Consider the following 23,642-nt stretch of genomic DNA (forward strand, 5'->3'; position numbering starts at 1 on the left):
AAGGAGGAAGAAACTTTAACGACACGGAGTATTAGGCACCGAGAATGTCCTGAGTACGGGTCACCAAGGCCAACCAGTCCGTCAGCTGATGCAAGACTAGTCAAGCCCACCAGGTTGGGAAACAAAAGTGAGGAAAATGAAATGTGCCGGGATGGTGAGAAAATTTGTTCCCATTTTACGTTTGACATGAGATTTAGTGACAGAAGAAAGGAAGAGGAGTCAAAAGAAGAATGAGATAATCTCGAAAATGCCTGGAAAGCAGCTTCATTCATCAAATTGACAGGTTGAAAGAAGCCGGCTATCCGGAACATGGTGTCATCTCAGTTGCTGAAGGAACCTATAAAAAAATGAAAACAAACAGCAAGGAAACTATGCCTAACACAGTGGACAGAATACAACAACAAAATCTGGTTGCAATACCCTATCTGCACAGCATATCGCATGATTTGAAACGAATAGGTAAAAAAGTAAATATCGAAGTAGTTTTTACAGCTTCGGAAAAGTTATCGAAGCTTTGTAGGATCACTCAAACTTGTGGTGTGCAGCGACGCGCATGTAGCATAGAACACCAGACTTTATTTGTACCCTGCAGCACAGGTGTGGTGTATGAGATCCCATTAAGCTGTGGGAAATGTTACATTGGACAAATGGGTAGATGCCTCAATGAACGGCTCTGAGAACACAATTATACCTATGAAAAACTTGCAAAAAAGAAACATCTGCAAAGGAAACATTGCTTTGCACTGCAGCAGGTGCACAGGTTGTATGCCCTGGCTTCTACAGGGCTTAAAGCCAGGGGGTGTGTCAGAGACCCCCACCCCCCCCCCCCCTCCCGTAATATTTAAGAGGGGTCCGAGATCCCCACAAGCTTGAATTCAAGCATGAGGACTGTAAGAATACAAACCAGGTAACCATTGTTTTGTTCTTGTCAGTGGTGTAATTGGAAGATTTTTTCTCTACCGTTTCAACATTTTCACATTGAGTATTAATAAAAACCAGAGATGGAGAAAAGTAATGGTTTCTCCCCTTTGTATAAAACGATTTGCAAAACAGGCAACCAGCCACTTTCTCTCTTTATTTCCCTTTCCACCAATGCTCGAATCACTACAGACTCCCTCCGATTGAGCCAGACTTTAAGCACTGGGCTTCACAAAACAAAGATTATTGGTAGAAGCAACAAGCAGATTACAAGAGAGATTCTGGAGGCAAGAGTCATCAAACAGAAAAAGGGCTTGTGCGTCAGTGCACCTTTGATAATGCTCAGTGAAAAAGAACTTGAGATCCTGTAAGTAGCGTAGGCTTACTCAAAACGCTTAGTATGTTATATCTTTTCTTGTATGGCAGTTTTCGGTTCTATATCTGGTGGTTTTTAAGGCTAACGACACGACTTAATCCTGCTCATTCATACTTTATATTTTGACAACGGAAACCCATATACAGCTCAACCTGGCTTTTTCATTTGTCTTCATCGAATGTTTAGCAGTGAGGCATGTGCTTGCTCATGGTGTATACTACTTCACTTGCGTTTTGGATTTTTGTGATTTCTTGTTTATTGTTATTTTTTTTTTTTTGTCAGTGCTTTGTTAGGAGAGAAAACTGGTATACGTGTATATGACGTTTTAACTTCGGCTGAGTCACATGTTATGAAAATGTGCATAAATTCCTCTGTTTTCCAATAAACCTCAGTTGACAGTCAGTGCTGTGTTCATCTCCCTACCTCTGACCACATCTATCTCAATCTCAAAGACCTCATTCCAAAAGTAACATGCACAAGTATTGATACAGCCATAAATTTATTACAATGAATAAGACTTTGCTGTCAACCATGATGAACTTGAATTTCTGCAACATCCAATGTCAAAGTGAAAGTGATCGCTCCTTCTGCTTATATGCTTCGCTTATTATTAAGGAGATTATTAAGTTGGTTTAGACCTTAAGGCAGAATATTAATTTAAATAGTTTAGTCACACAAACAAAAAAACACGGAAAAGAAATTATAACCGAGCTTTTTCTTGGTTGAAGCGCCGTACAGAGGAAGAAAGTAATCATATTTACACAGGTGGAAGCAGGCTCAAGCATTTTAGAACAGCTCAGGGAGCAGTAATAAAGTAACTTCGGAGCAGCCTTGAAGCAATAAAACTAGAGTTTCGGAGCAATCACATTATGTCTTGGAGCAAGATTTTAGACTCTCTTTTAATAATAGAATTCTAGCTTCCTCACTTAACTCTTTGACTGTCGAATATTCCGAAAAAAAAAAAAAAAATCACCTCCAGTGTCGAACTATTTGAAACGCTATGCGTTTAGCGCAATACCCGTACTGCAAAAACACCGCGGAACGGCATGCAGCCGCAGCACCTGTACGGCAAAACCAGTCAAAGGGTTAAATAGCAGCAAATGGAATGCTGCCTTCTACACTTCATAATTGAAGATCGTTTAACTAAGAGATTTATACTGTTTTGTGAGATTGAAAGGTGGACTTTACAACTTTGATGCGCTCAAGTATTACCACTAGTTTGAAGTTCACATCAATGAACAGCACATTTCTGCTTTCTATATTGTGCATATTCTTTTTGATCCTGCGCCTGTACCGATAAATTTCTGGGTACTGGCCAGTAACGCCTTCAGGGAAGATAGGTGGCACTTTAAGTATAGCCTTTTTCCCCTTCAAATTCATTACTTTATGGCCCTCTGTGGCTGCTCAAATTATTGCTTGAGCTATCTTAGTTTTAACACACTGGCGATAGGCCCTGTATGACTTTCCAACACTTTTGAAAACACATTTAGTGACTGGCACCTAAGTGGCATCACCTCCATAAGAGTTCCAAGTGTGCTTTTGTCTGTCGTAGGCATGACAGGCTAGATGGTGAAGCACCTGCTTGTATTCACAGCAGAATCGCTACAAACAAATCATGTAGTTTGTTGCAGCTGGACAAGTTTCTAATGGCTCGTAGTCATCATCGGCCAGACTATATCAACTGCAGGGTGAAGGCCTCTCCCATACTCCTCTACCTGTGCTAGCTGCATCCACTTTACTCCTGCAAAATTTTTAACCTCATCCGCTCACCTAACTTTCTGCTGTCCCCTGCGGCGATTTGCTTCCCTTGGAATCGTTTATTACCCTAAGCGAACATCGGTTGTCCTCTCTACGTATTACATGCCCTGCCCATGCCCACTTCATCTTTTGATTTCCACTAGAATGTAATTAACTCAAGTTATTTCTCTAACTCACTCTATGTGCTTCCTATTTTTTAACATTACACCTACCATTTTTCATTCCATAGTCATCTGCATTGTCCTCAACTTAAATAGAACCCTTTTCGTTAGCCTCCATGTTTCAGCTCCATAGGTGAGTAAGTGTAAGATGCAACTGCTGTATACCTTCCTCTTGAGCAATACCGGTAAGATACTAGTCATAATCTGAGAATACTTACCAAATCCACTCCATCCCAATCTTATTCTTCTAGTTATTTCCCTTTCATGATCTAGATCTGCGGTTACTACCTGTCCTAAGTACACATATTCGTCTACCACTTCCAGTGCTTCGCTACCTCATAGTAGTTTGGTGCGCCTGCTTCACTCGCTGATCTCATTTCCCTCACCACAGGCGATTCAAAAGGCCAGGAGTAGGTGCTATATCAAGTGCACAGAACATTTTCCGTAACGAATTCCTCAAATTTGCTTATAAGCAAACATTATGCTGCATACTAAAAGTAATATTAAAATTTTATACGTATTAGGCTCGGGTGAGATGCATTACACCTCTGCTACCGGTGTGTTGCCATTGTTTTGACTACACCAGCCACATACCCTGTGTACAGAACTCATAACAGACCATTGCCCAGCTGCGCTTCTCATAGTCGCTTAACTTAATTGTCTCGGATTGCGGTTCTTGCTGTCAATACCAGTAATGGCCCACTGTGCGGCAAAGCCGTGCTCCACTAAATTTAATGTCAGAACATTGATGCAGTCGAGTTGGAGCAATTTTGGAGGAGGGAAAGCAGGCTGGAGCAGAATGAAGCAGCACTTCCACCCCTGCATTTAGGATGAATGCAAAGAAAGGAATACTGCAATCAAATTCTAAATTCTAAGTTCATTCTAAGTTCAAAAGGCAAGCCACCATGTCAGTGTTATCACTCAGTATCCTAATTTCTAAGTTTAATATCACAGGAAAGACAATTGTGCCAAGCTCAAGCTTAACACCGTTCAACATGATCCAGTTACATATATATAAATATTCCTGCCGAACATAATCACAGTTCCTATATTGTAAGGAATCTTTATCAACCATGCTTTTATTTATGTGTTTATTGATACCTCAGAGGTCCTAATGCAAGACTTTACAGAAGGAATGGGCTTGTGCACAGTGATAAATGGCGACAGGCTAGTGGTATACATGGCTATGATTAGACAGGTTCTTCGATGGCAGTATTGAAGCTTACAGGATCACTGATGAGGGATGATTGCAGTTGTGAACAGTGCTTGCGAAGAATGACTCATGAAATGTAGTGGTGCGGGCATGCGGTGAAACGCCACTTTTACGATGACCTGTGCAAGGTGTTCTATACACAGGTTAGCCGAGACGACTGCCATGAGGTCTTGTATGAAAAGCTTGTGATAAAGGCAGGGGCATGAAGTACAGTGACGAGAACAGAGACTGTTACAGAGATTTCATGGCAGAGATGCTGAAGGAGTATTCGAGGGAATGAAACTGGTGGCATGGTTTTGAACAGGCTCATAAGGTTCAGTAAAGTTACAGTAGTGTGGATCAACTATATCATTGGCATATTAAAGTTGTGATCACACAAGGATTTTGTAATCTAGTAATTTTACACAAGAAGGTGCCAGCCATGGGTAGGTTACGATAGAGGTATCCAACAGTTCTATTAGAGTAATTAGTTACATGGCTTACAAGGCAAGACAATGTTAAGCCATTAGTGAGGTGAACACCAAGGCACTTAAACGAATTCTTTGAAAAAGTAGTACTAGTGTTAATTTTGTAAGTAGGATGTGTTGTTTTGGCAGTGGTGAGAAGAAATCAACAGTTTAAAGCTTCTCAGGGACGGAGGCCACATAGCACATCACTACTGTATGCGAATTAGATATAGATATAAGGCAGAAGCGTCGGACGAGTTGGTTACAGAGCAGCGAAGTACACAGTCATCAACTAAAATGTGGATGGTAGAAGTTACTGAAGGGAGATCGTTAAGAGTAAGGCACAGTGCTTTGTGGAACACATAGCTGAAAGAAAACTTTGGAAAAGAGGACTGGGTATTAGCAGTTACAAACCGCTAGCGGTCGGTCAGAAAGCCTTGGATCAAACTAGTGGATAGAGGTTTGTCCAATTCAGGCAGCTTCAGCAGAATGCGGGCAACGTGAAAAATGCGTGCACACAGGCGACGCAACTTGGGAAAAGCGCTAAAAGAAAATCGAGTACCGAACCTGCTGGATATTTTTTTCGAAGTTAATATTGGGATATATTGAGGGCGAAAGGCACCATTTCGGCTCCATCTTAGTGCCTATACCCTGTGCGATTCAGGGAACGTAGGAACGGGTGAATGCTAAATATTTCTTACACACTCTTGTACACTACGCGAACGCGCACACCTCGTGAATATTGCGAAATAGAAGTGTCCCTTCGCTAAGGCAGTTTTGGGAAAACTGCTCGCAGCTTCGAAAAGACTCGTTTTATCTGGAGTGCCCGGCATTGCAAAAGAAAGAGCACATAAACACCCTTCCAGAATCAGCCAAGCGATCACATACGGTGATTACATAAACACCGCAACCTTCAAAACGAAAGCCAAGATCACCTACACGTTGAGAATATTCTTCTTCCATGGCAGCACAAACCAAATCACGATCCACATACACAGGCCTTTTACATACGCTATTGGTTTCTAGTATGCCACACTGTGCACCATTCATGCTTCAAAAATAAATCCAAGACGCCCTGTTCGTGAAGCAACACGCAAATATGATTTGTTGCAGAATGAACGGAGAGACCGACGGGGTTCGCAGGTAGGAGCACTCTTTCAACTTCCGCGGATGCACGAAGCCTCTACTGCGTCTATCGCCTCTGTCGTTGCTAACGTAATCCATGAAGAAACTGCAAGATGAGCACTGAGGCACAAAATGCGCAAAAATCGCGATTCACACGACCACACATTCCAAACGTCGTTTACAAACACACGACACGTGATCTGCCTTTGGCTTTCCTGCAAAAACCCCAATCCGAAAATAATAAACAAAGCCAAGCCAATCCATGGGTTGCAATAACGGTTTGCTTATTTTCACCCGGTTGCACCAAGCTTCTAGCTTATTCCAACCGGGTCGCAGCAACGCCGGCCCATCGGCAGAGGACGCTGGATGTCATCGTTTTTTGCGCGAATATGTCGAAGTGCGTCTATCGAAAAACGTCTGCAGCATTAAAGAAAATGAGAAAGCAAGTTGTTGAGGGCCTCACTCCTGCCTATTTATCAACCGCAACCATTTTGGCGCTGGGATGCGGCTACAACTATCGAAACCGGCTCAGCTTTACTTCCGCCGCGCGCTCTACACGTTCCGTTGGTTGACCAAGGACCAAGGCTGATTCGCTCTGTAGCGCTTTAGGTCGGCTCGGGCGCCCAGCTCCGATCGACCAGTGGAAATCGAACCCCCTGCTGCGTCACAGGTCTGACCGCCGCCGTGGTCAGTTGTTCCGCAGCTGCTGGTGACTGAGGGCCGGGGTTTTATGGAACTTATCATAGGAGGTTGCGGCCAATTACTGCACCAGGGTGGCCTGGTGCAGTAATTCTGTTCTGGTGAGGGAGTGCGTCGCCGGAGGTGTTCACCGGCATCAGGTCGCACCCCAAACCTGTTTATGCAATTCCATCGACACGCGGATTTTTATTTTTTTTTCTCGTCCGGTGGAGAATTGCGCGGCACCGGGATTTGAACCCCTGTCCTCTTGCATGCGAGGCGGATGTTCTACCGCTACACCACCGCTGCACTATCAGCTTACTATCTGTTACATATAAGTTATTTACTGAGCTAAAACATACGCTTGGGCAAGTTGGTGATCCATTGAGGGTAAACAGCACAAAAATGATGGGCATAGACGTGCGTCCTTTCGTGCATAGAAGACTGTATTGACTGTCAAGGTGTCTTGGCGTTCCAGAACGAGACAAGCCTGTCTGTGGCAGGTTTTTTAGAACTATTACTAACTTATCTGACTTCTACATTTGTCCCTTGGAATAACGAAATCTACTTGCAAAAACAAGGGGGATGCATTGGCTCATGTATTGCACCTGTGCTAAGTGATCTTCTTCTAGCGCAAAAAGGCATGAAGTTGAGAAATCTGGAAGGGTCGAAGGTTGTGCAGTGGTTCCATTTCGTTGATTTTCTTGTCCTGATCGACACTAACATTAATGACTTCGAGAGAATTTTGCCAGACATTAAATCTATTTTTGAAGAGTGCCTTTATCCGCTGATCTTAACCTGTGAAGTTCCTAAAGATAACGCGATCAGATTTCTTGACCTCAAGCTACCCTTTTTACCTAGTCATACATGCTAGATGTACGAACCACGAAACAGTAAACCATTACTTCCATTTGCTTCATCTCATTCAAAACTAGTGAAAAGAGCCGTTGTCAAGTCCTGTTATAGTAATGCACTTAAAAAGCCATGCTTCCATTCCATGAAAGGCAGCTTCGATTATCAAACCCAACAACTAGTGAATGCCGGGTATCACAAGCAGCTGCTTGTCACAACAGCAAAATCAATTCTTTCAGGTTTAAGGTCGAAGAAAAAGAACGAGGACGAGGCTCCACCTGCAACCGTTCAGAAAAAAGAAAAAGTAACAGTAGTTCCATATATTCACGGCCTTTCACACAAGTTGAAGAAAATAGGAAGCTGATTTAATATCAGAGTCGCCCTTTCAGCACCCAACAAACTGGGGAAGATTTGCAAGAAGGTTAACAATGCTGCCTTCGTTGTGCAACGTTGCTCGGTTAGACACAAAAATCAATTTGTGCCCTGTCAGGAAGGTGTTGTTTATTCCTTTCCGCTTTCTTGGGGTAAACAATATATTGGGCAGACGGGTTGTTGCCTCAATGAGCGCCTCAAAGAGCACCATTACAATGTGCACGAAGCAGTGAAAGCGCACCTCGGCATTCACTGCAGGGATTGTGTTAATTGCACGCCTCAATTTGAATAAACTAGAGCGATAAAGAAACACCACAATCAGCTAACCCATGAAATTCTGGAAGCCGTTGAAATCGCGAAAGTAGATGATGATTGTGTTAGTAGTGCTTCGGTGGCTCTAACAGCGAAGGAATTGAGGTTTCTGAATGCAAGGGAATGACGCCGCTGTTGTCATCCACAGCTGGAGATATTATCCATGTTTATCAGTGTCATTACGTTTCCTTCTGTTGATTGTTCCCAGTATATGTTTGCGGGACAAGCAATAAAGCTTAGTTGAAAGTCAGTGCTCGTTTGTGCACTTCTTATGTCCTCGTCTTTTTGGCGCTGTTTACCCTCAATGTATTTACTAAGGTAATCGCTAATAGAATCAGGACAACCTTAGATTGCAACCAAGCAAAAGATCAAGAAGGTTTTCGGAAAGGGTATTCTACTATCGATTATATCCATACCATTAACCTGGTAGAAAAATGCTCGGAATAGAACCAGCCCTTATACATAGCATTCATTGATTATGAACGAAGATATTCTCCATCAACCCTAACTACTCCCATCCGAACTCTCTGAATACTTCCTCTAAGCAAACTGTGAACAGTATTGAGGAGATCGTGTCTGCTTACATAACACCTTTCTCTATGGGAATTTTAGTACTTCCTTTAGGGAGAAAACGCTGTGTGCTGCCACTGTGCAGCCACTATAGATGCCTTCGAGCACTTTCACATATGACACACCTATAGGCCGATTCCAAAATGTTTCACAAGACGTTATGTGGTTTCAACTGAGTCAAATAATTTTTCGTAATCAATGAATGCTTTGTATAGAGGTTGGTTATATTCCGAGTGCTTTTTTATCACCTTTATCGAACTTCCACATGCCACATACCACACCACAGTGAAACAAGGATGTCAGAACATCACAAAAGAATAAAAACTCCGCACCATACAATGAAATAAATGAGAAAAACACAGCTCAGGACTATGCAATGTCACCATCCCATACTTTAAAGAAAGCCACAAAAGCAGACGATATCAGCTGAATTGGATAGTAACTTTAGAAAAGAAATCAAACAATGCCTTTTTATTGATAAAGCCTCGTTAAATCAGTGGTATCTGATATTTTTTCGCTAAATTTAATGCAAATGTTTGAATTGCTTCAGCTGAAGCAGACAAAATGGTTTAAATGGCGTATTCAAATGACCCACGCACCTTGCAACACTCCCCTTGGCGCCGTGTCGTAACGCTTTCTACCGCAGCAAAGAGATTGCGCCACTACGCTCTCCAGCAATAAAATTGCATTTGCAGGTTTTGGTTTGTGATCTCAACGCAGGCGATCATGCTTTTGCATCATGCATGGCTCTACCAGGTACCACTGTAAAACTTACCACGACACAAAAGTTACCTCAATAAGCAAGCACTGCACTCAGTTTTCCCGCAAATGAGCCACAGTTAAAAGCGGGAAAAATTTTGAAACTCTTCAGAATAAAAATTGAAATTACTCTATGTAGGTCAATTTTTTCACCAGATCCCACTCCACTGTTTCTATCTCTCACCATGACAGCTCCATTACAGGCAGCAATTTCATGGGCTCCGCACTGGAGACTCCTGGTATCACACTGAACAAGTGCGTGGTCAAGTGAGGTCTTTTCATATCTCACACACCTTCTTTTCAAACCGGTAAAAGCTTATTGCAGACAGAGAAAAAGAAAGTAATATTTCAGGCACTATGCAAATTGGCCCTGGAATTTTCAGCAGAAATGCAATATCTGACTAATTTAGATAATTAAAATTTTTATGATTTTTGACAAGTAATTTAAATTATATTGACCAAAATACCACCAGGTAACTACAGATTATAGTCAACAACATAGTACAAGATGCTCTGGTATACATTTTTAAACCTCAGCTAGAGATGGCCAAACCTGTGGTAAGTAAAAATTAAAGGTTAAGGAACTATTTCACAATGCCTATAAATGCCTTTTTAACTTCATCATCCCTTTAGGCCAATTCATCACAAACAAAGGGGGCCAAGACGAAGGCTACCATAATGCACCTTGAGAAATTCCCTTTAGAAGATTTGCGGCATGGTGTTACATACCCATGCGAAGAAAGGATAACCGATGGTGGCTTAGGGTAACAAACTGGATTCCAAGGGAAGGAAAGCGTAGCAGGGGGCGGCAGAAAGTTAGGTGGGCAGATGGGGTTAAGAAGTTTGCAGGGGTCAAGTGGATGCAGCTAGCACAGAACCGGGTTTAAGTGGAGAAATATGGGAGAGGCCTTCGCACTGCAGGGGGTATAGTCAGGCTGCTGCTGATGATGATGATGTTACATACCCAGGGGTGCAGCAGTGGCGTAGTGGTAGAACATCCTCCTCGCATGCAAGAGGACTGGGGCTGAAATCCCGGCGCCGCACAATCCGCCTTTTGCGGGAGGATGTGGCGCCATCATGCGGGAGCGGGCGAGAAACACATTGGACAGCAGGACAGCAGACGACGCGAAAGCGCAGCATACGAAATGGCCACGCCAACGCAGGTGGAAAGTGAAAGCTTCCCCCCCTTTTTTGGCCTCGGGGCGGAAAGTAATGACAGTGATTGCAGTATATGATGTTCACGCAGTATTGGGGAATGTAGAGCGTTTTCACAATCCACTCATAACACACGTACGCATATACTATCTTCGTATTGTAAGAGCGTGTAGCGCGGGCCGTGTTCGACGTGACAGAATGAGACACTCTCAGCGTGCAGGTTTTCGGCAGACAGGAGAGCGCGGGGGCAGAGAGAGGGAGAGAGAGAGAGGGATCTCAAAGGGCAAAGCAGCCAGGGGTTTGTTGATGCTGCAGAGCTAGGTGGAATCGTCTCCTGCGACTTCGAGCGGCGCGTATGCGCGGGGTGTCTGAGTTACTGAGCACAATGCGGTCACCGCGGCGCCGGCATGGTGCAATGGGCGTCGCTTCCTCCTCGCGTCATCTACAAGCGTGCAGCTATAGGATTTCATCTACGAAGCTCAGCAGAGAGGCACATATACACACCCCCTGAAAAGGGCATTGTCCCGGCCGGAATGCACACCGCAGGAAACGAGCGGCATTTTTCTGGCAACAGATGATTCAGCGCGGTAGCCGGTTGCCCTCAGGAGTCAGAACGGGTGTGGTCGCAGTGGTGAATAGGTTCACGGTGCACAGAGAATGATCATTCTGTTGTGAAAGGATCCACAACGTTCCTTTCTGCCTCTGCCGCGATTTCTGCGGAATCAACAACTTGGTGACAAATGTGCATCTCCTACATATCGGATGCGCATCTCGGTCAGGAACCAACCCTGTTCTACGTCCAAAGCGATCCACTCTGCAAGTGAACGAGCAAAAACCCTCCAGGAGACTCATTTATTATGCCGGGCGGTATCCTTGCCGCTGCAAACGGTTGGACGAAGACGACGATTATCAAGCTCCCTAGCGAAGTGCATCTGATTGCGTACACCAAAGGAACAAAATCCAGATGCTTTGGCGTGCACAAAGGCAAGCCTTTAATTTAAAAAACAAATACTGTGCGTCGTGCAAGAGTGTCAAGTGCGTCATATGCTCCAAGCGGCAAAAACACAGATACTACAGGTATGTATGCATCTAAACGAAATATGCATGATGAAAAGTACCTACTGGAGTTTTCACCCAGGCTGTAACGCACCAGTGATAGCTGCACTGAGGATTTCTTCGGTGCGTGATTGCTTTAGTTGCGCCGGGGCCTGAAGGCGATGTATTTTGTCGTTTCTTTTCTTTTGTACGAAAGGGCTAGGTAGCCTAGATATCACAGGCGGCTGTGTGTGCTAGGCCGTAATATTTAGCATGTTTTATTGTGACTGCCACCTCACTAACAAGAAAAAAAATACGGCGCTTTAATGCACTGCTGTTCGCAAGCCTCATGACCAGCTCAACCACTCGGCTCACGAATGGCAATGCATCACAACAAACGCCCAATTTTTTTTTCTTTTTAGTCAGGCGGCAGTCGCGATAAAACATGCTAAATATTACGGTCTAGTGCACACAGCCACCTGTGATATCTGCACTACCCGGCCCCTTTGCACATAAAGAAAACAAATGACAAAATACATCGCCATCAAACGCGCCGAACAAATGCTCATTGCGGCTATCCCTGGTGGCTTACAGGTTTGGTGCAAACTCCGGTAGATACTTTTCATCATGCACATTTCCTTTAGATGCATACATACCTGTAACGAAGTGTTTTTCCCCCAGTCGAGAGTATGCAGTCGGTTGCTAAGGTCAGCCATTCACATCTTGACGCTTGGTGGCCCTAATTCAAGCCCCACGTCGTTGTTGGCCGCGGCTCGCCGAAGGAAACCTGAAAAACCGCGTCTTGCATCCCGGCACGCCTAGAGAGTTGCAACTGTACGCGGCAGATGTGGTCGGCATCGCTTTGCCAAGCCTGTGACGGTCACCGTGCCGCCCGGTGCCGCCAGCCCCCGTGCACTGGCGGCGCCGAGAAACGCCGTCGACGCCGTCCAATGTGTTTCCATCGGTCGCCGCTACGACTTCGCGCATGCGCAGAAAACTCGCGCAAAAGGCGGATTCTCCACCGAATTAAAAAAAAATAAAAAATTCGCCTGTCGATGGCATTGCTTACATAGGTTTGAGGTGCGACCTGATGCCAATGAACACCTCCGGCAATGCACTCCCTCACCAGAGCAGGAGTTGGCCACCCTGGTGCAGTAATTGGCCATGACCTCTCATGATAAGCTCCATAAAACCCCGGCCCTCAGTCACCAGCGGCTGCGGAACAATTGACCCCGGCGGCGGTCAGACCTGTGACGCAGCAGGGGGTGCTAAGAATTCCTGGCTCCACTGGACAGGCCGCTATTGGAACCTGACCCTGGCAATGCTTAACGCTAGAACACTAGCTAGTGAAGCTAGTTTAGCAGTGCTGTTAGAGGAAATAGAGGGTATGAATGGGATGTCATAGGGCTTAGTGAGGTTAGGAGGCCGAATGAGGCATATACTGCACTGAAGGATGGACATGTACTGTGTTATCGAGGTTTACCAGAGAGGCGACAACCAGAAGTAGGTTTTCTTGTCAATAAGTATATAGCGGGTAATATAGATGAATTCTACAGTATTAATGAGAGGGTGGCAGGCATCCTAATTATGCTTAACAAGGGGTATAAACTGAAGGTTGTACTGGCTTATGCACCTACATGTAGTTATGATGACCAGGCAGTTGAAAGCTTCTACGAAGATGTAGAATCGGCAATGCGAAAAGTAAAGACGCAGAGTACTGTACTAATGGGCGACTTCAATGCCGAGGTAGGGAAAAAGCAGGCAGGAGACCAGGCAGCAGGTGACTATGGCATTGGCTCTAGGAATAGCAATGGGTAGTTACTAGTTGAGTTTGCAGAGCGCAATAACTTAAGAATCATGAATACCTTCTTCAGCAAACGAAAGAACTGGAAATGGACATGGAAAAGTCCTAACGGGGAGACTAAAAATGAAATTGACTTCATACTGTGTTCAACCCCCGCCATTATGCAAGATGTAGCGGTAATCTGGAAAGTGCGATGCACTGACTACAGGATGATGAGGTCCCGAATTAGCCTAAATCTGAAGAAGGAATGCAACTGATTAGTAAGAAAGAAACCCATCAACGAATTAGCGGCGAGGGGGAGGGCAGAAGAGTTCAGGATCTCGCTACAAAATAGATATTCAGCTCCAACCGAGGATGGGGACATTACCCTAGAAGCAATGAACAGTAATTTCAAAGATATCATTACTGAGTGCGCGGTAGAAGTAGGTAGTTGGATAGTTAGAGAGGATACCGGTAAGCTGTCTAAGGAGACGAAAGATTTGATTAAGAAACGCCAGAGTATGAAAGCTTCCAATCCAACAGACCAGATCGAATTGGCCGAGACATCAAAGCTAATCAATAAGCGCAAGGTGGCAGATATAAGGAAGTATAACATGGATTAAATTGAGCATGCTGTAAAGGACGGGGGAAGCCTTAAAGCGGTAAAGTAGAAATTAGGCACAGGCAAAGACCAGATGTATGCGATAAGGGACAAGGCAGGCAATGTCATCACAAATATGGACAAGATAGTCAGAGTAGACAAGGAGTTCTATACAGATCTCTACAGTAGCCAAAGTAGTCAGGACCGTAACGAGATTGGCGGTAGGGAAAAACAGTCAGACGTTCCACCAGTAACGAAGGATGAGGTAAAGAAAGCATTAGAAACTATGAAAAGGGGAAAATCAGCTGGAGAGGATCAGATAACTACAGATTTGTTGAAGGACGGGGGGGATATCGTGCTAGAAAAACTGGCCACCCTATATACACTGTGCCTGGTGTCATCGACGGTACTGGAACCATGGAAGAATGCAAGCATTATCCTCATTCATAAGAAAGGGGACTCTAAGGACCTTAAAAATTACAGACCAGTCAGCTTACTGTCTGTTACGTATAAGGTATTTACTAAGGTAATCGCTAATAGAATCAGGACAACCTTAGACTGCAACCAAGCAAAGGATCAAGCAGGTTTTCGGAAACAGTACTCTACTATCGATCATATCCATATAAGGTGATACAAAAATGCTCGGAATATAACCAGCCCTTATACATAGCATTCATTGATTACGAAAAACCATTTGACTCTGTTGAAACCTCGACGGTGATGCAGGCATTGCGAAATCAGGAGGTAGACGAGCCATACGTGAAAGTGTTGGAAGATACATATAGTGGCTGCACAGCAACCATAGTTCTGCATAAAGAAAGTAACAAAATTCCCATAAAGAAAGGTGTTAGGCAAGGAGACACAATCTCCCCAGTACTATTCACAGCTTGTTTAGAGGAAGTATTCAGAGACTTGGAATGGGAGCAGTTAGAGATAAGGGTAGATGGAGAATACCTCAATAATCTGCGATTTGCTGATGACATTGCCTTGCTAAGCAACTTGGGGGATGAACTGCAAATATTGATTGATGACCTAGACAGGAAAAGTAGAAAGGTAGGCTTGAAAATCAATATGCAGAAGCCTAAGGTAATGTTCAACAGCCTCGGGAAGGAACAGCAGTTTACATTAGGTAGCGAAGTACTGGAAGTAGTAGGCGAATATGTCTACTTAGGACAGGTAGTAACCACAGATCTGGACCATGAAAAGGAATTAACAAGAAGAATATGATTGCGATGGAGCGCATTTGGCAAGCACTCGCAGATTATGACTAGCAGCTTACCGGTATTGCTCAAGAGGAAAGTAAACAACAGTTGCATCTTACCTGTACTCACCTATGGAGCTGAAATGTGGAGGCTAACCAAGAGGGTTCTACTTAAGTTGAGGGCAACCCAGAGGGCTATGGAACGAAAAATGGTAGGGGTAACATTGATAGATAGGAAGCGTGCAGAGTGGGTCAGAGAAATAACTCAAGTTATCGACATTCTAGTGGAAATTAAGAAGAAGAAATCTAGTGGAAATTAAGAAGAAGAAATGGGCATGGGCCGGACATGTAGTGCGAAGAAAGGATAACCGATGGTCGCTTAGGGTAACAAACTGGATTCCAAAGGAAGGAAAGCGTAGCAGGGGGCGGCAGAAATTTAGGCGGGCGAATGAGGTTAAGAAATTCGCAGGGGTCAAGTGGATGCAGCTAGCGCAGAACCAGGTTAATTGGAGAAATATGGGAGAGGCCTTCGCCCTGCAGTGGGTATAGTCAAGCTGATGATGATGATGATGTTACATACCCCATGGAAGGTAAAGAATGCATCCAAGCTAACGTAATTTTTTTTGCATGTTACAATTCACTAAAGGTGCCATCATTTAACAGCAAGTATATAATGGACTGAATAACAACAAAAATAGCGCAGGGACAGAACAAGGAACAACCAAGGACACATACGGACACATTTGGGAGTAGAGGAGGAAGTTGTGGCTGGATGTGAAAGAGGAAGTTCAGGTTCCGTTCTGTATTACAGTTGGTAGCGTGTGCCTGTGCTGTGTTTCTATGTGTTTGTATACTTTGTGCCGCAGTTCTGGGTATGATGGACTGCATAACAGAAATGGGTTCCAATGGTGCAAAAGTTGAATAGCAGAAGCATGATCCCTCTAGCCATCTGAATATTACAATTTGTTTGCTAACAAGGAACATATCTTGTTGAAGGGAACATGTAGTGTACTTTGTTATAGTATTGACTGCACACTTCAATTGTCTAATGTTATTTTCAATGACAGGCTTTGTAAAACATACTCCGTCACCTCTATAGAGCTGTGCACGGGGTTTGGGTCGGCCCGAAAGCCCATACCCGGCCCGGTCCACGGGCCGGGTGTAGGCCGCTCGCAAGCCCTCTACCTCGGGCTCGAGCTGGGCTCGGGCCAGTGTATATCTGTCTCTGGCGAGCTGGGCCGAGCCAGACACCCTGATCCTGAGCACATGCAACTTTTGCGAAAACACAAATATGGCCATGGTGCGATAGGCTTCTAGAGTGTGCAGCGGCATTCTCCACGCGAGAGCTTCAGAGTTCTCTCCTGGTATCGGTATGCTTTTTTCCATACCTTCTCGCCGTGAACTGATCTCTGGCAGCCGTCAATGGCCGAGCATATATGGGCCGCTAGGGCAGCTGGTGGGCTATTCAGTTTCGGCTTTCTCGTCTCCTCTTTGCTGACACTGGCACAGATGCTTAGGTATCCCCGCTGTTATTCTTTTAAGTATCCGCTTCGAGATTCACACCACACTGTCGCCTTTCACAAGTCGTTTTTGTGACTAGCACCTACCTTGACTGGCATCGGTTGAAGCGGGAAATATCTCATCATATCCGCGGTGCTCGAGTTTCCTCTCGTTTCTCGGTGCAGGCAGTGCAGTGTCGGAGCCTTGTCGGCGCCTTAAACAGCACAGCGAATGGCACACAGTGGGCAAGACGAGCTCACCGTGTAACGAAAATTAAGAAGTCGCTTACCCAAAACTTGCTTTTCGTGCTAAGAACTTGTTATTCATTCCAGCCACGAGTTACAGCACCGAAACTTCAGCGCGGCAGGATTCACCGAGCCGGGCCTGACTCGGGCTCAGAATTTTGGCCCATGTACGCCTCTATAAGTATGACAATTAAGGACCTGATTCATTTCCAGAGGTGCTTTCACACTGAAGCCCCAATAACTTGGCATCATTACATATTACTGGCAAGGAAGGGATGTGCCTAATAATGGAGCTACCTTGAAGGATAAGAAAAGGCTTGTTGTACTAATTTATTTTAGACACTAGTGACCTCAAACATTCCGTTGGAAAAAAAAAGAACGAAACTCCAGTGCTTAAATGACTTACACAAAATGACTGCAATAACATGCCCCAACTGTGTCAATTGCACAAGAGCTGCCTTCAGCTTTGCATGAAGGAACATTGAGTCCCTCGATGGCCAGTGTTTCAAATTCCCACCACACCAATGGCGTGCTCATTTCTACACGTAGCTTGAACACAGTTTGGATAATGAAAAGTGGCTTCTCTTGTCTTCCTCGTCTTTCACTATGTCACATCTGTTTGCGCTCAAAGAACTCTCGGACAATGTTAACATGTTACCAAAAGCCAGTGCTTTGCCACCAAGGCACCACTGGGAGAAAGATAAGTGAAGCGAGATAGGAAAGCTTCTGCCCAGTGTCCAAGCAGTTTTGCCAGAAATGTAGTGAGAAAAATGGGAAACAATTGGTAAAATTGGCTGCCTCTGCTCTCATGGCCCTCGAAGATTGCCCATGAAAGAATCATGCGCGCCAGAGTCAAGTGCTCCTTTCTGGCCCATAATATGTCTCCACTTCTGGCTCAATGCATCTATGCACAATAAGCTCACACTCAGTTCTGAAACTGCATTATTATGAAACAGTGCCAAAGAACAAAGACGAGAACAAGGGGCATACCGACCATGTGCGCCTGTACTGCTGTTCCATAATGATGAAGGAACCAGCCCGAAGCACTGTTCTTCTGGCACTGCACATGCTGCACTGCACTTTTTCCTCCAATGCACAATGTTCAAACAGAAAGTACACTGTCCTGGTAAGCACACAGACTACAAGGCAACGGCACCACAACAACCAGCAGTGCAGTGATAACTACGTCATTACAGTTGCAAATAAATTTCAACCACACCGAAGGAAACACACTGCAAAATCCCTCACCGCTCCTGTCTCATCCCGGTGGCTGGATATGCGTCCACTCAGCATGCTGAAAAAAATAAATAAATCAGTAAACGGTCTGCAAACCGATGGCTAGTCAACACATCCCATGACATTGCACCAGTCTTCGAATGTAGTGGGCAATGCTCATGCCTGTTACAACCAGTGGATAATGTGTGAAAAGGCTGTGGGGGACGTGCACCCCATATTAGTCTTTCAACTGCTACTTATTTTTCCTCTAATTCCTCTAGTGCAAAGATCTTGGCTTACTTTTCCTGGAATAGCAACAACACAACCATCAACAAAGTTACTGATGGTCAACAAGCCTAGTTGGCCAACAATATGTGTGCCCCTTCTGAATCTTAAAGACTTCTGAAGTCACCAACAGCACCACCACCGTGAAGTGCACGGAAAAGCAGCCTGAGCTTTCTCATCCCAGAATGGCGGCTGTAGAGGGTTCTCATTTGACATGCACCCTCTGTTGTTCAGTTAAAGTATTTGCATCTCATACTGTGCCCAACTCCCATAAAGATATGCAAAGATTCGCATAACTGCAGCACGATGCGACACTAGAAAATGACAGGCAGTCAACAATTATTTAGAAAAATAAAAAAAATGAAAGCAACAAAAAACAGACAAACACAAAAACTAAGTGAAATCAAACATTTCACTATCATTACTAGCAGCAGCCGGATTATACTCACTACAAGATGAAGGCACCTCTCCAAGCTCCATCCAAATGACCCCTGCAAACTTCTTAATTTGATCTGCCCACCTAATTATCTGCTGCCACCTGATATGCTTTCCCTCCTTTGGAGACTAATTTGTTACCCTTAGCAACCACCAGTTATCCCCTCTTCGAACTATGTCTCCTGCCCATGTCCATTTCTTCATGATTTCCACTAAATGCCATTACCTTGAGTTATTTCTCTGACCCACTCAGTGCGCTTCCTATCTCATATTGTTACACCTACCTTTTTCCATTCCATAGCTTTCTGCGTTGTCCTCATTTTAAGTAAAACCCTTTTGGTACCCTCCATGTTTCAGCTTGTTTCCTACATAAAATTCTACACTGTCAGCAATCAGAGCGCAATGCGAGCGCATATATGCATCGTAAAATAGTGCACATTAACCGATGTGTTCACTAATTTCAGAGCCAGTATACAGCTGTATTATGTGTGCTATGCAAGCTTTTAAGCTTAACAATGCTGCCTGTATCAGTGTGATGGCCGGGTTTTTTATTTACAGCAGTATGTATTTCTTTTTGTACAGCATCAGAAGCTATGTTTTTCCTCTTAATTTTTTTTTTTTCACAAAATGCTGAATTCAATAGCTCCTCAGGTTTGTTGAGTGTATTTATTTCTGATGCTTTAAATTCCTTTTATTTGAAAATTTGCATGACTCTTCGTTTCTACATCTCAAGAGAGTGCATTAAAAATATGAAGAAGCGTGAACTGCTGTGCATATTATTTTCTACCTTAGGCCGGGGCTTGGTATATTTTAAGCTTAAAGTAAGTTCGTAAATCTGGCCACAGTGGGCCTTGTCAAGAATTTCAACAGGCAATGGGCCCGATCCCGACCGAGGAAGCTGCAAACTGGAGTGGCTAAAATGTAAAAAAGTTTGGCCATCTAACTCTGTTCAGCATTAGCTCCATTTTACATGACTTTTGCATTATTTAAAACTTGATTTTGAATTCTATTTGTCGAGACCAGTTCAGCGATACATGGCTTGAAGTTTCAGCATACAGTTCAGCTTAAATCATAATTACTAATCATCAGAAGTTAGGATCTTAGTGCAGTGAAGTAACTTTAGTTCAGTAAAACTGTACTCAATATAAGCCACGAAACGATACGATATGCAGGTAGTCTGGTGAAATTATACTCGGCACAAGCTATCCAAAGATATACGACTTGAAGCTATAGCATAATTTTTTTAATTCGTATTCACAAATACCTAATTAGCAGTAATTATTAGGACCTAGTGAACATTGTGTAATTATACTCAACATAAGCTATCTAACGATATATGACTCGATGATGTCGCTAAAGCCTAGGGTTGAACGGCAGAATAGCAGTCGATTAATTAACCATGCTTAATTAATACCTAGAATTAATCCAGTACTATTATACTCGACACAAGCTACATGGTTATATAACACTTGCATTGCTATGACTTGACTCAAAGGCTTGACAGTGAGGTTGAGCCACGATTTTTGCAGTGCAGTGAAAGAGAAAAACACCCCAGTACTCAGATATCATTGAGGTTTTTACAAATTGTTCATATCAATTCGGAGACATCCAGTAGGGCTTGCTTGACAACCTACAGTACTCCATCAGAACTCAAACGTCTTTTAAATACTTGAAACGCCACCGAACAGCGCTCCCAAGTGCTTGGCAGCCCGCTTCTAGCCCCCCTCAAGATGGCCGCTGCAGGCTTCACCCGAGCCCATTGGCTGGTATAGGCAACTTACACTCCAGCCGTTTTTTTTATAACCTCCTTTGTTCACTCTAAAGCATTTAACCCAGCTGTTAGTTTTGGCTGCTGTTATTGGCCCTCACGTCCCGCAGCTTCGTTTGTAGCGGAATTCCAAATATGCTTCTTTCTATAACCACATCCTATCTGCACACGCCCTTGCTTCCATTCTGTGACAACTTTCCTTCAATATCATGAAACAGCCTTGCAGCGACACTAGGTAAACACAACATCACAATGAAGTTCCTTAAACGTACCTCACATTTAGTTTATTTCAACTTGTACCTTTTAACTAGCCTTGATGAAAGGAGGAAGCTGGTCAGATTAGCCTTTCTTCAGTGATATTTTTTCCAACTTGAAAGTAATCTCATTAATCATAAAAACTACTGCATCAACTGTATTTGCAGAAGCACACTCTAATTCAATTTTTTTTCCGGCACGGCCTTAAAATTGAATTTCGTATCGACAAACTCTCCATTTTGTACTTGTTCAACTGTGCATTTTTTTATTTTGCAAATGTATACTATCATATAATGCATTCTTTCTGTTGCATTAAACTTATTGTACCGACCACTCCAGCTAGGGCAAGGTATACTCATAATATACCGCTCCCTCTCTACCCTCAAGCAATTTTCTTCTGAAGCCCCTCCCGACCACATTTTCTGGCTACGCCACTGTTTGTCTAAGCAAGCTGGGAAAAGCACTAGGAAACTCGTGTCTCCTTGCCTAATGCTTTTATTTATGGGAATTTTATTGTACTTTCTTTACGAAGAACTACGGTTACTGTGCAGCGGTGGCATAGAGAAGAACATCTGACTCGTGTGCAAGAAGACCGTGGCTCGAATCCCAGTGCCGTGCAACAGTTTTGGGGTGTAACCTGATGCCAATGAACAGCTGCCAAAAACCAATGCCATAGTCACCCACTGCCTGGTCTCCAGCGTGCTTTCTGCCTACCTTGGCACTAAATTGCCCACCTGTGTTTTACTTTCTCCATTGCCAATTCTACATCTTCGTAAAAACTTTTGACTGCTTGGTCATCATGACTGCACGTAGGCACACAGGCCTTGCACAAGCTTCAGCTAATGCAGCCTATTAAGCTTACTTACAAAGCCTGCCACCCTCTCATTAACACTATATAAATCTTCTATATTACCAGCTATATCCTTGTTGACAAGGAACCCTACTCCTAGTTCTCATTTCTCCAGTAACCCTTGATAACACAATACATGGCCGCCCTTATTTACAGTATATGCCTCATTCAGCCTTTTAAGCTCATTAAGCCCTATGATTTTGCATTTTATGCCCGCTAGTTCATCGAACAGCACTGCTAAACCTGCTTCACTAGCTAGGGTTCCAGCAGTAAATGTTGCCAGGGTCAATTTCCAGTGGCAGCCTATCTGGAGCCAGACATTCTTAGCACCACTGCATCACAGGTCTGGCCACTGCTGTGGTCAGCTGCTCCACAGCTGCTGGTGACTCAAGGCCAGGATTTTATAAGACTATTCATGGGAGGTTGTGGCCAATTACTGCACCAGGGTGGCCAACTCCTGTTCTGGTGAAGGAATGCGTTGCCAGAGGTGTTCACTGGCATCAGGTCACACCCCAAGCCTGTTTATGCAATTCCATCACCAAGCAGATTTTTTTTTCTGTTGGTCCAGTGAAGTGTGAGGCAAAGAGATTTGAACCACACAGCCCTCTTACGTGAGGCAGATGCTTTACTGCTATCATTGCCGCTGTGTCCACTGTCCATGAAATATGCACAAATGCGCATAACTGCAGCACAATGTTACACCAGAAAATGACAGGCAGTCAAAAATAAATTATAAAATGCAAAAATGAAATCAACACATAACAGCTATGAAATGACAAACACGAAAACTATGTGGAATCAAACATTTACACCCCTAAAAATGCCATGTAGAAGAGGAGTGCATTGTTACATTAAAATATATTTAAAAACCAAGAAAATATTTCACGTGCTGTACTCTTTGAATTTAGAAGAAAAAAGTTGCAGTTATTTATTTTAGTCAGCCGCGCTAGCCCTTGATGTTACATTTCACTTGCATTCCGAGAAAAGGCTTTCAAGGTCAGGCTAGTCAGGCATCAGGTAAAGATCGAGAGAGTGGCTGAAGAGCATAGTAGTGGTGAATTAGAATATTTTCAGACCACTTACAGCCCCTTATGAGGGCAATGCAACAGCAGTGTATACTTGGATCCACTGTGCATGGATGGAAGTTGAAGACAACACAAGAGAGTGGCAGTTAACACATGGGGTGATTAGCTGCAGTGAAGGTGCAGTGGCCAAAAGCTAATCTGTCCGTACCCCCGTGCATTTGTGGCCACATGTATTTTATTTCTTTCAAGGCATGAGGGATCACACAGATAGAAAATGGCCTTTTGGCTAGTTGAAATTGAGGAGAAGAAATGGGTGGGTGTGTACAGGACATGTAACAGAAAGGAAGGACAACTAAGGGTCCCTAAAGGTGGCAGACTGGATTCCAAGGGAAGGCAAGCATAACAGGGGAGAGCAGAAAATTAGGTGGGTGAATGAGGTTAGGAAGTTTGTGGAGATCACAAGGATTTAGCTAGCACAGGAACAAGTTGACTGGAGTGATATGAGAGAAACCATCGCCCTGCAGTGGGGGCAGCTGCTGCTGATGACGATGACAATAGGTGCTTACAAGAGCCTACAAAACAACAACACAGGCAAAAGAAATGCCACTGAGCAGCACTTACCTTGTGAAGAAGGAGTCAGGAACCCATGTCAGTGTCTGCCTGGACGTGGCAAACCTAGGGAGAAAAATGCATGTCAGGGGCTGGCCACAAGCATGGGTAGAATCACAAGTCTCTAGTGCACTGGCAGT

General features: G+C 44.0%; 1 protein-coding gene across 2 annotated transcripts in view; it reads right to left on the reverse strand.

Annotated features, from left to right (window-relative positions):
- Window positions 1–23,642, reverse strand: part of LOC146177848 (BTB/POZ domain-containing protein KCTD3) — a 178,325-nt gene that overhangs the window by 133,764 nt on the left and 20,919 nt on the right. The window contains exons 2-3 of one of the 2 annotated variants that reach the window (XM_084580612.1): window positions 23,515–23,568; window positions 18,309–18,354 (exon numbers count right to left, since the gene is read on the reverse strand). In XM_084580612.1, coding sequence (XP_084436738.1) covers window positions 18,309–18,354; window positions 23,515–23,568 — 100 coding nt within the window. Of the gene's footprint in view, window positions 1–10,504; window positions 10,702–18,308; window positions 18,355–23,514; window positions 23,569–23,642 lie in introns of those variants that run through there. The other variant, XM_084580613.1, reaches the window with a different exon arrangement.

Source organism: Amblyomma maculatum, chromosome 10 (assembly GCF_055883805.1).
Source record: "Amblyomma maculatum isolate TAMU_Amacu chromosome 10, ASM5588380v1, whole genome shotgun sequence".
Taxonomy (NCBI): Eukaryota; Metazoa; Arthropoda; class Arachnida; order Ixodida; family Ixodidae; genus Amblyomma; species Amblyomma maculatum.